The following is a 17,209-nucleotide window of genomic DNA, read 5'->3' on the forward strand; positions in this document are numbered from 1 at the left end:
TAATCCTGATACTTTTAAACTCCAATGAGATTATTTTTGTACAGCCAACATTCTTTTATATTCAACCATAAATTTACTTATTCTGGTGCTTTTCATTTCCTTCCCCATTTCTGTTTCTATATACAATTAACTTATATATTTCTCTGGAATTATCCATATTTCTGTTGTGAGTCTGCTTTTTTAAATTATATTGGTTTGTATTCATTGTTAAATTTTTATCTAACCTTCCTCTTAAACATTTTTTTGCTGAAATAAATTCTAGGATGACATTTTTAAAAATGATTTTAGCTTTTTAAACTTGTCATTCTATTGTTTTCTAACTTTCTTCATTTTTATGGACAAAGTAGTTGTCAATCTTATTGCTGATTCTTTGAAGGTAACATCTTTGTTTTTCCTCTTAATAATTTGAAGATTTTATTTTGGTTTTCATTAGTCTTTTAAACAAATCAAATGTAACTTTGCTTTTATCATGGTTGAATCACATAGAGCTTCTTGATTCTGTATTATCAGTTTTTTTAAAAAAATATTTGCTCTTGTTTTCAGAGAATTTAAGTTTAGCTCCTTGGCCACTTTGCACATTTTCCAACACTGGCAAAAGATTTTACAGGGAGAGAAGCTATGTATTTGATATACTTCAAACATTTATTACTTTCTCTCTAGGGGTACAGGACACCAGTGATTCAGCCTGTTTCTAGACATTCCAGCAGTTTTCTTGACCAAACACAGACATTTGGCTTTTTCTTTCTTTTCCAAAAAACCGGTGCCTGCATATGACCAGCTATATCTCTTTATAGGACCTTCTACTGAGAATCTGTGTTTCCTGGAGCCCCTCCCCCACTGTGGGTCATATTATTTTTTTGGTATGACAAAAATGCAAAAAAAATCTTGCTCTGTTTATCAATGTTTGGCTCTTTGACCTTTTGTTTCCAACAAATGCAGACTGCCATGGTAGTCACAAATTTTTATATTATGCTTACTAGAGAAATGAAATGGGATATCTACATTTACCCTTTCTTTTTATAAAGCCATTTCAGCATATCCTTCCCATATTTACAAATAATATACTATCATGTGAGAATTCTCCATCTAATCTGTTGAATTCTTGTCACATTAGTTCAATATTTACTGACCATTTGCTATTTTACCAGTATTCTTCTAAGTACTTGAATGCACTAGTAAACAAAATGGACAAGAATCTCGGTTCATATTGTTATCAAGTGAAACTAATAATGATATTAATGTGGGAAACAAAGGCAAAGGAAAAATTAAATTTCCTTACCTGCCTATAGCCCAATGACAAGTCCTTGAAATAGGCAGAGTGACATTTCTCTAGAAACTCTGCTGCCTTGATGTTAAAACTTTGTTAAGGGTGAAAGGCAATCTTAGCCCAACCCCCAGGATTGTGTAAGTCTACTTTAACATATAAAAATTCCTTCGGAAACTTCCTTTATCTCTATCCCCAAAGATGTATGTTGGTAGTCATCCCACAAGCATATGACCCACTGATATACATCTGCGGGGGTCATATGACTAAGGCTTTAATAGACAGTCATAAGTGAACTTTTCCTAACAATAGCTAGCCCCTCAAGGTCCTGGAAACCTTGCTTCTAAAATTTCTTAGGGACTTACACTATCCCTAATCCCCTCCAAACTTGAAAGTATATAATTGGTGACTCCTCATGATCCCGGTTCCACTCTCTCTGTCTACAGGTCCTCTCCTTGTGCTTTGATAAAACCACTTTTTTGTACCAAAATATCTCAAGAATTCTTTCTTCTCTGGCTGTCAGCTTTGAATCCTAATCTCTTTCCTACACAAATATCATAAATGAGTGGATTAGGAAGAATTTTAGAAGGTGATAAATGCTTAAGCAAAAATAAAGAGCAAAGTTAGAAGTATTGTTTGAAAATCCTATGTTTTGATAATTAGGAAAGTTGCATTTTAAAAATAAACTTACTCAGATCAGCCTCACTGAGAAGGTGATATATAGACCTAAAGTAAATGAGACAATGAACTATGCTAAAGAACATTCCAGGAAGGGGCAGCAACTGGTAAAAATACTCTGAGGCAAACTTGTCTTTTTTTTTTTTTTTTTTTTTAAGATTTTATTTATTTGAGGGAGAGAGTGTGGAAAAGCACAAGCACAGGGAGAGACAGAGGGAGAAGCAGACTGCTTGCTGAGCAGGGAACCCAATTCAGGTTCAATCCCAGGACTTTGCGATCATGACCTGAGCCAAAGGCAGATGCTTGACCAACTGAGCCATGCAGGCACCCCTTGGTGATTATATTTTAAAAAACAGCCCAAAGGACAGTGTGATGGTAAAGTAAACGAGGAGAGGTCTAGACACCAGGATTTTTGAGTAAAATTAGAATGAAGTCCATGTTTTCATGACTTTCTATTTCTCCCCTAACCCTGTCTTTCTACCTATCTATAATAAGTAGGATAAAATAAACACCTTTTCAAAATAGGAGCTTAGAAAACAAATTCCCCATTAAATACATTTTATCTTTATTTTACAGAGCTTTTTTACCTCATAATTTTAGAGTTTATGGTTATAATGGCACAGAAAGTATGAAGCCTCTTGAACAACAGCTTCAGGTATGACTTTTACTATCTATTTTATCCTTATGTGTTTCTGTGTTCACGTTAATTAGGGTTGGCCTGTTAGAACACAAAGGTTGGAGTTATGTTTTGTTTTAAAATGAGGTTAACCATTTACTTTTGATGATGCTGTAACTGAACTAGCATGAGTTAGCTCCTTGGTGAATTACAGATAGAGACTACACCAGGTGGTTGTCATATAAAGGAAAATTTTTACAACAAATAAGATCATAGGGCATAGCTCCAAAGCCTGAGCAAGAAGGAGCAGGTTCTTTTTATTTAATGCTTAGGATGAAGATTCAGAAAGGAGAACTTTGTCATCGCATATAAAGGTAGGCATGAAGTTGTGTAGGTGTCCTTAGAAAACATGCCTATACACACATTTTATGCTTGTTAATGAAGCTTGTACTCCTCATAGGGTGGAGATTTTAGCATTACGATGAAACAGAGGTAAGTGTTGGAGGGTTATGGGGATACTCAGAGAGTGTAAACTAGAGAGGATCTTGGGCTCTTATCTTGAGTAAAGAATGCAGAGTCTTGCTTATTTTACTACAGATTTATTATTTCTGATATGGTTAGGCTAGTTTCTGGCCTGATTTGAGACTTAGTTTTTGTATTCCCTTTGTTCCGTTAAAATCCTTAACTACTGAGGTTTTTGCATTTCTTTGTAATTCTTTTTTTTTTAAATTTCTTCTCAACATAACAGAATTCATTGTTTTTGCACCACACCCAGTGCTCCACGCAATAAGTGCCCTCTTTAATACCATTTCTTTGTAATTCTGATACCTCCTTGGAAGCTCTGCAAAAACTGTCCTTGGGCAAATAGTGTTGGTAGGGCATAGATCACAGAAAAGAGCTGGGGACCTAAAATGACTTCTCTTGTATCACAAAAGCTATATCTCATCTTTCTTTTTCTGGGGACCCCGAGCTTTCTGCTTAAAATGTGTCTCAAGTTAGCCTTATTAAACAGATGGTTAACCAAACCAAAAAAGGTGTTTCATGTCTTCTGTCCATTTTTTGATGTGATTATCTGTTTTTTGAGTGTTGAGTTTGAGGAGTTCTTTATGGATCTTGGTATCAGCCCTTTGTAGTGTCATTTGCGAATATTTTCTCCCATTCCATGGGTTGCCTCTTTGTTTTGTTGACTGTTTCTTTTGCTGTGCAGAAGCTTTTTATCTCAATGAAGTCCAAAACCTCAATCTTGCAAAATTAAGTGAAGAGAGTGGAGAAAAAAGTTTTTAATGATTTTTACTTTGATCCTAATGACTGCAAATGTCATGTTAAATTTTTAACAGGAAAAAATATGAAAAGTACTTAATTCTCTTTTTTCCTTTTTAATACTTAAAGGTTTTAATTCTCTGAATACCGAGAGGTAATATTTTATGATTGCCCTTTGAAAATAGTGTAGTTGGGAGCAATTCTGAAGTTTTCAAAATCAGTACAAACTTAATTCTTTTTGACCCTGCAGGGAAATTTTTGGAGAATTGAACCAAATCTTCATTTAATAATTTTAGAAATCTATTTTGGAAACAATGAGTATTTGACACATACACACAAATAAAATATATGTTTTAAATATTTGAAAGTAGTTCCTTTAACATGAATTATTTTTAATGAATTATTGTAATAGAGGTGCATGTATTTTTTCTTTATCTTTTTGTATTTTATCTTTTTCAGAATTTTTGCTACTACCAAGGGTATATTGAAGGTTATCCAAATTCTATGGTGATTGTTAGCACATGTACTGGACTCAGGTTATGTTATATCATTTTATGATTATGAAGTAGGATAGTGTTTTAGAAATTTTTAAATTTTTAAAATTATATTCAGGGGTTCTAAAGTGAGGCATGACTTATTGTGGGAAACTCTAAGGGGAAAAGCAGAATATGCAAATTCCTACAATGTCTCCTACCCAATCTTGAATTAAGATTTTTGATATATTTGTAGACCATAAAATATTAATTGCTAAGTGAATACCAATAATGTTACTATTCTGTGCTACTCAATAAGTATTTGGATATTCAGTAACCTTTTCCTATATTACCATCTAAGACTAAGACTCAAAATAATCTACATACTATTAAAAAAACTCATTGTCATTTTTGTATTTATTGTGTTGACTTTAAAAATGCATTATCTTATTTATTTACTTATCTTTTTGAAATTCGTAGGGGCTTACTACAATTTGAAAATGTAAGTTATGGTATTGAGCCCTTGGAACCTTCAATTGGTTTTGAACATGTGATTTATCAAGTAGAACATAAGAATAAAGGTGTTTCTTTATACGCTGAGAAGGATATTGAGTCAAGAGAAATGCCCTATAAAATACAAAGCATAGAGGTAGGTGATTGAGTAAAATACATGATTATTGATATGCAGCAATATAAACAATGTATTTTTCTAATGTACAACTTATTTACATTAATATAGATTATAGATGATAGATAGATAGATAGATAGATAGATAGATGGATGATAGATGCACCAGAAACATCATGACTTCCATTGTAAGCCTTACAACTAGTCATTCAATTTTTTAGAACTCCAAGCTGGCATTTTCTACTGTTAGTTGCATTTTTTACTTGTGATACCTAGATCTTTATTGTCTGGAGATACACTCCTTTCTCCATATTTATTATGTCAAATAATTAACACAAATTCAATTCACATAAATCTTGAAGATACATATCTAGAGTCCTGAGGAGAATCACCAGCATCTTTTAAAGCAACTGCCTCAAGACAGGTCATTACATTATCTTAAAGAAAGACAGGGTTGATCTTCACATTCAGGGATGGAGAGGTTACTTCTACTGGCAAAGAAGAGTCATCAGAATTCAGGGGTTCAGTGAATCTCAGCTTCATCAGAATCTTCCCATATGTCCTTATTCCAGTTTTCAGGATCTCATTTCCTCCTAATCAATGTCCAAAATTTAACAGTAGACACATGTAACATTGGAAGTTCAGCTTACGTTATAATTCGTCCATTCATACAAATGAGATTCTGAGCTTGGTTTTCAACAATCTCAGCTCAACAAATACAAGTAGTTAAAGGTATCTTTCAGGGCAGAAATTTCTCCAGAGAAACATAACCAAGATGCATATATATGTGTATGTATGATTGGATGAGGTTCAACTATTTTGAAGGATAATCTTCTTTAATCAAAGTCCCCCAATATAAATGTTTATCTGATCTAAAATCACCTTCACAGAAACATCCAGAATAATGTTTAACTACAATTCAGAGCATTGTGGTCCAAGCAAGTTGACAGCTAAAATTAACTATCATATCAGAATTAGAAAATTCATTACTGTATTTCTTCTAAAACTTTTATTGTTTAATATCTTTCATTTTAATATATGATCCAATTTAAGTCAATTTTTGTAAAGAGTGAGGTAGACTTCTAAATTCATCATTTTTTATTTGAAACCTGGTTTTCCCAACACCTTTTTATTGAAAAAACTATACTTTGTTCCACTGAATTTTCATAGCTTTTTTTTTACCCGAAGATCCGTTGACCATAAAAGTTTGGGATTATTTCTGTACTTGCAGTTATGTTTCATTGATCCTTGTGTCTATTTTTATGCCAGAACCTCACTTTTTTTTTCTTAACTACTATACCTTTGAAGTATGTTTTGGAATTAGCAAGTGTAAACTCTTCAGGGATGTCCTATTATGAGACTGTTTGGATATTTGGGGTAGTATTCATTTCTAAACAAATTTTAAATTTTATTTATTTAAGTTCCCTTAAAAAGCCAGATAGGATTATGTTGATTTTGTAGATTGCTCTGGGAAATTTAACATTTAAAATATTAACTCTTTATATCCATGAACATCGAATAGCATTTTACTTTTAGGTTTTCTTTAATTTCATTTTGTAATGTTTTATATAGTTCAGTCTTCAAACTGTTGTCAAAACTTCTTTTGTGAAATTTATTTCTATATTTTTTATTTAAATATTAAGGTACATTTGGGGCACCTGGGTGGCTCAGTGGGTTAAAGCCTCTGCCTTTGGCTCAGGTCATGATCGCAGGGTCCTGGGATTGAGCCCCGCATTGGGCTCTCTGCTCAGCGCAGAGCCTGATTCCCCCCACCCCCTCTGACTGCTTCTCTGCCTACTTGTGATCTCTGTCAAATAAATAAATAAATAAAATCTTAAAAAAAATATTAAGGTACATTTAATTTTTATTTCAAAGTTGTGTTTCTATTAGTGTTAGAAAATTATTGGTTTATATGTACAGATTTTCTTTCTTTTTTTTTAGATGTACTTACAGTGCATTTATTTATTATGCCTTTGTTTTTTTAATTTTTATTTATTTTTTAATTTCTTTTCAGTTCCAGAATTCATTGTACTGATTTTCTATCTTGCAAACTTGTTTAAATTATTTATTAGTCTCTTATTGAACTTTTTGTAGTTTTCTATGTATAAGATAATGTCATCTTCAATAATGGTAGTTTATTTCTTCTTTTGCAATTAAGATAACTTTCACTTATTTTTCATTGCTGAATTGCCCTGATTAGCACCTCAAGTACAATGTTGAATAGGTAAGAAGAGATATCTTTGTCTTTTTCCAATCTTAGGTGGAAAGGATTCAGTCTACTGTCATTAAGTATGTTATTGGTGAAATAAAATAAAAACTCCCTGGAATTTTTGACTCACTTTACTCTCTGATAAAACTCTCCTATTTTTCATTACATCCTACTTTTTCTGACTTTTTCTTACACAATCACATTCATAACATATGTCTCAGATTTTCATTTGTTTGTCATATATTTTTTCATGGATTTATCTACTGTAATTTACAGATCTCCCACTCTTTCTAAATTTTTTCCCTAGTTATCTCATGTTAAAATACACAAATACATATTATCTATCTACCTATATCTGTTTATCATCTATTTGTCCATGTATCTGTGTGTCTATCATCTGTATATCTGAGTATCTCCTATATAATAGGTAGATATCATCTATCATCATCTATCATCTATCTATGATCTATCTATATCTGTATCCTCTATCTATCATCTATCTTCTATCATGTCTACTTATCAATTATCTTTATGTCCCTTCTCACTCCCTAAATATTCCTACCCATGACTTCTACATTTTTTGAACTTAAATCTTTAATCTATATATGTTGCAATTGGATCATCTAATAACATTACATGATCTTCTTGCTTGGATTCAGTTCTTTAGTATTTACTTGACTAAAGCAAATTTGCCTGCAATTGGAGTCATCTTTACATAACAGATATATAAATAACTTGTCTATGTATATGGTTACTTTCTCTTACTAAATAAAATAATTTTAGAGGTCTTTTTAAATCAAATATCTTCTCACTTTTCCAACATACACAATTTCTCAAATTATTTTATGCACCTTTGTCTTAAGCTTTTATTTGGCTAGAATGGACTGTGTATTTTTTTCTGCATAGAAGCATACTGTTCATTAAATGAATAAATAAATTGTTATTAACTAAATATTAAACAATCATCATCTCGAAGGTCAAGAATTATTTCAGGGAATGTTCGACAACATTTATGTTCATTAAAACAAAGAAATAAATTTGAATCCCTCAGTCCACTAATATATTATTTCTCTCAATTAATTTAAATGTTTATTTTTATTGTCCAGTAAGGTAGTGTCACTTACTTGTTTAGGGACTTTAATTAAAAGATAGAGTACTATAGACAAGACGATTTTGCAACGTTTGGTACTTAACTTTGGAAGAAATGATAAGAAACAAATTAGACCATAAGGGGATTTCATCAGCATTTTTATTTTTTTTTTATTTTAAAAAATTTTTAAAGATTTTATTTATTTATTTGACAGACAGAGATCACAAGTAGGCAGAGAAGCAGGCAGAGAGAGAGGAGGAAGCGGGGTCCCCGCTGAGCAGAGAGCCAGACATGGGGCTCAATCCCAGGACCCTGGGATCATGACCTGAGCCAAAGGCAGAGGCTTTAACCCACTGAACCACCCAGGCGCCCCCATCAGCATTTTAAAAATAAAATCATCAAATCTCCAACACTTGGGCCAAGAAAGAGAATTTTAATGTGAGGGGGGAAAATGAGTAATTAGTGATCCCTAAATTTGTTTTTCTGACCTTTCTCAACTTTTCTTTCTCCTTTTAGTTACTAAAATTATTACTCTTCTTCTCCACTAAACCCCAGATTTGTAAGGAAAACAGTTTACCTAAAATGGAATGGTTTTGAACTTTCAAGGGATTAAATATCAGTTTAAAGAAGAAAACATGTAGACACTAAAATAAACTTGATAAACTCAGTTTCTGAAATTTGATAATCCTTCTCTGCTTCCAAATATTTTTTTAAAGATTATTTATTTATTTGACAGACAGAGATCACAAGTAGGCAGAGAGGCAGGCAGAGAGAGAGGAAGGGAAGCAGGCTCCCTGCTGAGCAGAGAGCCGGATGCGGGGCCTGATCCCAGGACCCTGGGATCATGACCTGAGCCGAAGGCAGAGGCTTTAACCCACTGAGCCACCCAGGCGCCCCTCTGCTTCCAAATATTTTCTAGTAATGTAGATGTATGCTATTTTAGTAACAAAATATTTGAAGTTTTCCACACATATATTGTTTAAGTGCTTACAAAGACTGTCTTATATGTTTTCTCCAGTGCCTTCCTCCTTCACCAAAAAATAATGATGAATAGAAGTAATAGTATCTAACAATTATTACTTTATCCTAATTTTTGGGAAACACTCTAAGTCACATAAATGATAAGCCAGATTTCAAATACCATTAGGCTTCACATTTGTGCCTAATTTAACCACTATGATAAGGTGGATCACATGAAATCCAGAATATACATCTTCGGATACCTATGATATGATTTAACAAAGTTTGTCATTTTGATTCTCTGTTGGATAGTGTTTTCTTTTTTTAAAAAAATTTAATTTGCTGAAATTTTTTTGAGGCAAATTATACAAATATTAACTTTATCTTTCAAATGAAATCCCACTCTTCTAGACTCAGAGCTGTGTCTTCACTATTTTGGGGTATAGAAAAAACTATTAGGACCACGTACTACAGTTTAATAGAATTTTTAAGCTAATTAAACATCATCTTGTAATGGAAAGTCAATAGAAAAGTTTCCTTAGAGAAGATAATACAAATAGCCCAATACCAATGAGAATATGGACAATGGAAGTAAAAGTTTTTTTTTGAATAAATTAAGTATTTGATCAAGTGCAAAAGAAGTGACAAATGCAAAATTTCTGAAAATGATTCAGTGATGGCAAGTTTTGGTTAAGTTATCTAATTCTTTTTTATATATAAAATTGTATTTTGCAACATTGAATTCATGAAACAGTGATATATATTAAAACAAGTAATACTTCAATTTTGATATAAAATTTGTGGATTTTTTTCAGCCACTTTCAGAGTTCTCTCAGTATATAGAAATGCATGTTGTAGTTGAAAAAAATTTGGTACGTATATTTTCATTTGTTTATTTTATGTCCATTTATATTAACAATGAAGGGTTATAAAAAAGTTGGAATAATTTTTTAACAAATGACAATAAATGACCATTTTTACTTTAATATATTTTAAATTTAAATTTAAATCAGTAGTAAATTGGAAATCAAATCTCTATAAATTTATTCTTAGCCTTATATAAATAATGTATATTAAAACAACTGCTACATTTAGAATGGTTTCCTAGTAAATTTTATCCTTCCCATCCTCCTAATGCTCGGGAATACTTGAACTTTTTACTGTCTCCATAGTTTTGTCTTTTTCAGAATGTCATGTAATTGAAATATACAGTATGTAGCTATTACAAACAGTTTTATTTATCTTAGTAATATGTTTTTAACTTTATTCCATGCCTTTTCATGGCTTAATAGCTCATTTCTTTTCAGCACTGAGTGAAATTATATTATTTGGATATACTACAATTTATTTATACATTTAACTACTGAAGCATATCTTGGTTGCTTCCAAGTTTGGAAAATTGTGAACCAAACTGCTAAAAACATCCATATGCAGGTTTTTGCTTGGATTTAAGTTCTGACGCCTTTGGGGAGATATCAAGGAGTATTATTGCTAGATCATAATGTAAGAGTTCTTTTCATTTCATAAGAAACTTCTAGAATTTCTTCTAAGGTGACTGCATCATTCTGCATTTAGCACTTTAAATATATCATCCCATTGTCTTCTGGCTCAGAGGTTTCTCTTTTTCTTTTTTCAATTTTTTTTTTTTGAAATAAAGAATGGGGAAAGGGCAAATAATCTGAAGCAGACTCCACATTCAACAGAGTCTGATGTGAGACTCCATCTCACAATCCTGAGACCATGACCTGAGCAGAAATCAAGAGTCAGATGTTTAATTGACTGAACCAGGTGTCCCTGAACTCTGAGGTTTCTGGTGAAAAATTGACTGATAATCTTATCATTACTTCTCTCTTGCTGCTTTCAATATTCTATATTTGTATTTAGCTTTGATAGTTTGATTATAATGCCTTTGATTATAATGTGTCTCGGTATGGTTCTCTTTGGATTTATGCTTCTTAGTGTTGTTGAGCTTCCAGGATTTATAGGTTCATGTGTTTCATCAAATTTGGGAAGGTTTTGGCCATTGTTTCTTAAAAATTCCCTCTTTATCAGGGACTTCCATAATTAATATATTTTTACACACAATAGTGTCTCATAATTCTTTTTTTCTCTCTCTCTCTGGTCCTTAGACTCAGTAATTTTTTTATTACTTTATTTTTATTTTATTTATTTATGCATTCATTCATTTAGGTATTTATTTATTTATTTACTTATTTATGTTTAGTTAGCCACTGCATAGTACATAATTAGTCCTTGATGCAGTGTTCGGGGATTCATTAGTTAAGTATAACAACCAGTGCTTATCACGGCACATGCTCTCCCCAATTTCCATCACCCTATTACCCCCTACCCACCTCCCTTCTCCCCTCTGAAACCCCCAGATTGTTTCTTGGGGTCTATAATTTTTCATGGTTCATACTCAGTAATTTCAATTATCCTACCTGCTGTTTCTTTCCTATGTCTCTTCAAATCTACTGTTGAACACTTCTAATGAATTTTCAATTCAATTATTGTATAATTCCACTCCAGAATTTGTTTCATTTCTTTTTATAATTTCTATGTCTGTTATTATTCTCATTTTGTTCACGTATCATATTCCTTTTCCTTAGTTCTTTCTTTTCTCTTAGCTGTTAACATATTTTATGTTATCTTTTTATGAAGCTTTTAATTAAATTCCAGTTAGTTAACAAACAGTATACTAGTTTCAGGTTAAAATATAGTGATTCAGCACTTCCATACAACACCTGGTCCTCATAACAAGTACCTTTCTTAATCCTCATCACCTATTTCACCTATCTTTCCATCTACCTCTCCTCTGGTACCATCAGTTTGTAGTTTGTTCTATAGTCTATAGTTAAGAACTTGTCTGTTTTTTAACCTTCCCCCCACCTTTGCTCATTTATTTTGTAAATTCCACACATAAGTGGCATCATATGGTATTAGCATAATGCCCTTAGCTCCATCCGTGTCAATGCAAAGGGCAAGATTTCATTCTTTTTTATGGCTAAGTAATATTCCATTTTTTATATATACCATTTCTTCTTTATCCATTCATTAGTCAACGGATATAGCTGTTTCCATATTTCAGCTATTGTAGATAATGATGCTATGAACATTGGAGTTTATGCACCCCTTAGAATTAGTATTTTTGTGTACTTTGGGTAAATACCTACTGGTGCAGCTGCTGGTTATAGCGTATTTTCATTTTTAACTTTTTGAGGAAACTCCATGATGTTTTCCAGAATGATGAACTACTTTGCATTTCCACCAACAGTGCAAGAAGGGAGGTTCTCTTGTGTCCAAATCCTCACCGATAGCTATCATTTTAGTGTTGTTGATTTTAGCCATTTTGATAGGTGTGAGGTTATATCTCATTGCAGTTTTGATTTGTATTCCCCTGATCATGAGTGATGTTGAGCATCTGTGCATCTTCTTGGGAAAATGTTTATGTCTTTCCCCCTTTTTTAAATTAGATTATTCATTTTTTTTTGGTGTTCAGTTTTATACATTCTTTTTGTGTACTAATCTTTTCAGATATGTCATTTGCTAATATCTTTTCCTATTCTGTAGTCTGCCTTTTAGTTTTTCTAATTGTTTCCTTTGCTGTGCAGAAGCTTTTTATCTTGATGAAGTCTCAATAGTTTATTTTTCTTGCCTCAGCATATTATATCTAGAAAAAAGTTGCTGTGGCCAATAGAGAGGTTACTCCCCAAAGTATTTTTATGTCTTCAGGTCTCACATTAAGATCTTTCATCCATTTTGAATTTATCTTTGTATATAGTGTGAGAAAGTGATCCAGTTTTATTATTTGCATGTTGCTATCCTGTCTTCCCAATACAATTTGTTGAAGAGAAGATCTTTTTTCCATTGGATATTCTTTCCTGCTTTGTCAAAGATTAATTGACCATGTAGTTGTGAGTTCATTTCTGAGTTTCCTATTCTGTTCTACTGGTCTATATGTCTATTTTTGTGCCAGTACTATACTGTTTTGATCACTGCAGCTTTGTAACACAACTTGAAGTTATGATTATGATGTCTTCAGCTTTGATCTTTTTCACAATTGTTTTGGCTATTAAAGATGTATTGTGGTTCCAAACGAATTTTAGGATTGTTTGTTCCATTTCTGTGAAAAATGTTATTGGTATTTTGACAGAGATTACATTACATGTGTAAATTACTTTGGGTACTATGGACATTTTAACAATATTCGTTCTTTCAATCCATGAGCATGGAACACCTTTCCATTTCTATTCAGTTTCTTTTATTAGTTATTTTATAATTTTCAGAGTACAGGTCTCTCAACTTTTTGGTTAGGCTTATTCTTAGGTATCTTATGATTGTTGGTGCAATTGTAAATGGCATTCATTCCTTAATTTCTCTTTTTTCTGTGTCATTATTGGTGTATAGGGATTCAACAAATTTCTTTATGTTAATTTTGTATCCTGTGACTTTACTAAATTCATGGATCAGTTTTTAGCAAATTTTGGTGGAATCTTCTAGGGTTTTCCATATAGAGTGTCATGTCATATAGCAAATAGTGAAAGTTTGACTTCTTCCTTGCCAGTATAGATACATTTTATTTCTTTTTGTTGTCTGATTGCTGTAGTTAGGACTTCTAGTACTATCTTAAATAACAGTGGACATCCTTGTTTTGTTCCTGACCATAAAGGAAAAGCTCTCAGTTTTTTCCACTAAAGATGATGTTAGCTGAGAGTTTTTCATAAATTCTCTTGATTATGATGGTATGTTCCTCTAAACCTACTATGTCGAGGGTTTTTATCATGAATTTATGTAATTTTCAGATACTTTTTCTGTATCTATTGAAATAATTATATGGTTTTTATCCTTTCTTTTATTAATGTGGTATATCACATTGATTTGTCCATATTGGAGCACCCTTGCTACCCAGGAATAAATATCACTTGATTGGTGAGTGATTTTTTTAATGTATTGTTGGATTCAGTTAGCTACAATTTTATTAAGAATTTTTGGATCCATGTTCTTCAGTGATATTGGCCTGTAGTTCTCTCTTTTTTAGTGGAGCCTTTATCTGGCTTGTGTATTGGGGTAATGCTGGCCTCAGAATGACTTTGAGAGTTTGCCTTCTTATATTTTTTGGAGTATAATGAGAAAAATAGGTATCAATTCTTCTTAATTTTTTATTTTAAAAATATTTTATTTATTTATTTTGCAGAGAGAGAGAGAGATCACAAGTAGGCAGAGAGAAAGGGAGAAGCAGGCTCTCTGAGTAGAGAGCCTGCTGTGCGGCTTGATCCCAGTTCCCTGAGATCATGACCTGACCTGAAGGCAGAGGTTTAATCCACTGAGCCACCCAGGTGCCCCTTAAGTCTTCTTTAAATGTTTGGTGGAATTCACCTGTGAAGCTATCTGGTCCTAGACTTTTGTTTTTTTTTTTTGGGGGGGGGAGGATTTTTTGGATTACTGATTCAATTTCTTTACTGGTTATTGGTCTTTCCAAGTTTTCTATTTCTCCTGTTTCTGTTTTCATAATCTGTATGTTTCTAGGAGTTTATTCATTTCTTTCAGGTTTCCAGTTTGTTGGCATATACTTTTTTTTGGCATATACTTTTTCATAATATCTCTTATAATTGTATTTCTGTAGTGATTGTTGTTGTTCTTCTCATTTGTGAATTTATTTATTTAATTTCTCTCTCTTCCTCTCTCTCTTTTAATAAACCTGGCTAGAGGTTTATCAATTTTATTTATTTTTTCAAAGAACCAATTCCTGGTCTCATTGATCTATTCTATTGTGTTTTTGTTTTGTTTTGTTTTGGTTTGGTTTTGGGGTTTTGGGGGCTTTTTTTTGTTTTTATATTTTTTATTTCTGTTCTAACCTTTACTATTTTCTTCCTTCTGGTGGATTAGTCTTCATTTGTTATACTCTCTAGCTCCTTTGAGTGTAATAAGTTAGGTTGTTTATTTGAGGTTTTTCTTGTTTCTTGGAATAGGCCTGTATTTCTATATACTTCCCTCTTAGAAATGCTTTTGCTGCATCCCAAAGGTTTGGACTGTTTTGTTTTCATGTATTTTTTAAAATTTCTTATTTGATTTCTTCATTGAACCATTCATTGTTTTAGTAGCATGGTGTTTAACCTTCATGTGCTTATGATCTTTCCAAATTTTATATTTTGATCAACTCCAAATTTCATAGCCTTGTGGGCAGAAAATGTAGTATGGTATGATTTCAGTCTTTTTGTATTTTTTGAGGCCTGATTTGAGATCTAATATATGATCTATTCTTGAGATTGTTCCATATGCACTTGAAAAGGATTTATATTTGGGGCACCTGGGTGGCTCAGTGGGTTAAAGCCTCTGCCTTTGGCTCAGGCCATGATCCCAGGCTCCTGGGATTGAGCCCCGAGTCGGGCTCTCTGCTCAGCGGGGAGCCTGCTTTCTCCTCTCTCTCTCTGCCTGTCTCTCAGCCTACTTGTGATCTCTGTCTATCAAATAAATGAATAAAATCTTTAAAAAAAAAGGATTTATATTCTGTTTTAGAATTAAATGTTCTGAATGTATCTGTTAAGTCTATCTGTTCCAATGTGCCAATCAAAGCCATTGTTTATTTTCTGTTTAGATGATCTGTCTATAGATATAAGTGATGTGTTAAAGTCCCATACTATTATTATTATCATTGAGTACCTTTATGTTTGTTTTTAATTCTTACGTATTTGAGTGCTCCTATGTTGGAGGCATAAATATTGTTGGATTGTCTCCTTTATAATTATATAGTATCCTTTATCTCTTGTTGCAGTCTTTGTTTTAATGTCTAGTTTGTCTCATATAAACATTACTGCTCTGGCTTTGAAAGTGTGGATTGTTTTAGGTAATATAGACATTTTAACAATATTTGTTTTTCCAATCCACGAGCATGGAATGTTTTGCCATTTCTTTTTTTCTTCTTCAACTACTTTCATAAGTGTTGTAGAGTTTTCAAAGTACTTTTACCTCTTTGGTTTAGCTTTATTCCTAGATATCTTATGGTTTTGGTGCAATTGTGAAGGGGACCCATTCTTTGATTTCTCTTTCTTCTGCCTCATTCTTAGTGTATAGAAATGCAACCGATTTCTGTGCATTGATTTTATATCTTGCCACTTTGCTGAATTTCTATGTGAGTTCTAGCAATTTTGGGATGGAGTCTTACAAGTTGTCAACATAGAGTATCATGCAAAGTGTGAAAGTTTGACTTTCACCCTATTTCTTTTGCTCTTTGATCACTGAAGCTAGAACTTCTAGTACTATGTTGAACAAGAGTGGAGAGTGTAAATATCCCTGTTAGGTTCCTGAGTTTAGGGGAAAAACTCTCCGCTTTTTCCCCATTGAGGGTGATATTTGCTATGGGTTTTTCATATATGGCTTTTATGATATAGGTATGTTCCCTCTATCCCTACACTGCAGAGAGTTTTTATCAAAAAATGATGCTCTATTTTGTCAAATGTTCTTTCTGCATCTATTGAGATGAGGTTTATCTAGCTTATTCTTTCAATGAACAAGCTCCTTGTTTTGTTGATCTATTCTACTGTTTTTTTTTTAATTTCTATATCATTGATTTTTGCTCTAATCTTTATTATTTCTCTTCTCCTGCTGGATGTAGGCTTTATTTGCTCTTCTTTTTTCCAGCCCCTTTAGGTGAAAGATTAGATTGTGTATTTGAGACTTTTCTTATTTCTTGAGCGTAGCCTCTATTGCTATATACTTTTTTATTAGGACTGCCTTTGCTGCATCCTAAATGTTCTGAAACTTTGTGGTTTCATTTTCATTTGTTTCCATGTATTTTTTAAATTCTTCAGTTATCTGGTTAATCCACTCATTCTTTAATAGGATGGTCTTTAACCTCCATGTATTTGTTTTCCTTCCAAATTTTCTTTTGTGATTGAGTTTAAGCTTTTTTAAAAATTTTATTCATTTACTTGACATAGAGAGAGACAGTAAGAGAAGGAACACAAGCAGGAGGGAAAGGGAGAAGCACACTTTCCACCGAGCAGGGACCCCAGTGTGGGACTTGATAGAGTA

General features: G+C 32.6%; 1 protein-coding gene across 1 annotated transcript in view; it reads left to right on the plus strand.

Annotated features, from left to right (window-relative positions):
- The window catches only part of ADAM2 (ADAM metallopeptidase domain 2), a 133,479-nt gene that overhangs the window by 13,611 nt on the left and 102,659 nt on the right, over positions 1–17,209 (plus strand). The window contains exons 4-7 of the mRNA XM_032838008.1: positions 2,519–2,597; positions 4,278–4,354; positions 4,772–4,940; positions 9,994–10,050. Coding sequence (XP_032693899.1) covers positions 2,519–2,597; positions 4,278–4,354; positions 4,772–4,940; positions 9,994–10,050 — 382 coding nt within the window. The remainder of the gene's footprint in view (positions 1–2,518; positions 2,598–4,277; positions 4,355–4,771; positions 4,941–9,993; positions 10,051–17,209) is intronic.

Source organism: Lontra canadensis, unplaced genomic scaffold, assembly GCF_010015895.1.
Source record: "Lontra canadensis isolate GAN:19392208 unplaced genomic scaffold, GSC_riverotter_1.0 scaffold101, whole genome shotgun sequence".
NCBI lineage: Eukaryota > Metazoa > Chordata > Mammalia > Carnivora > Mustelidae > Lontra > Lontra canadensis.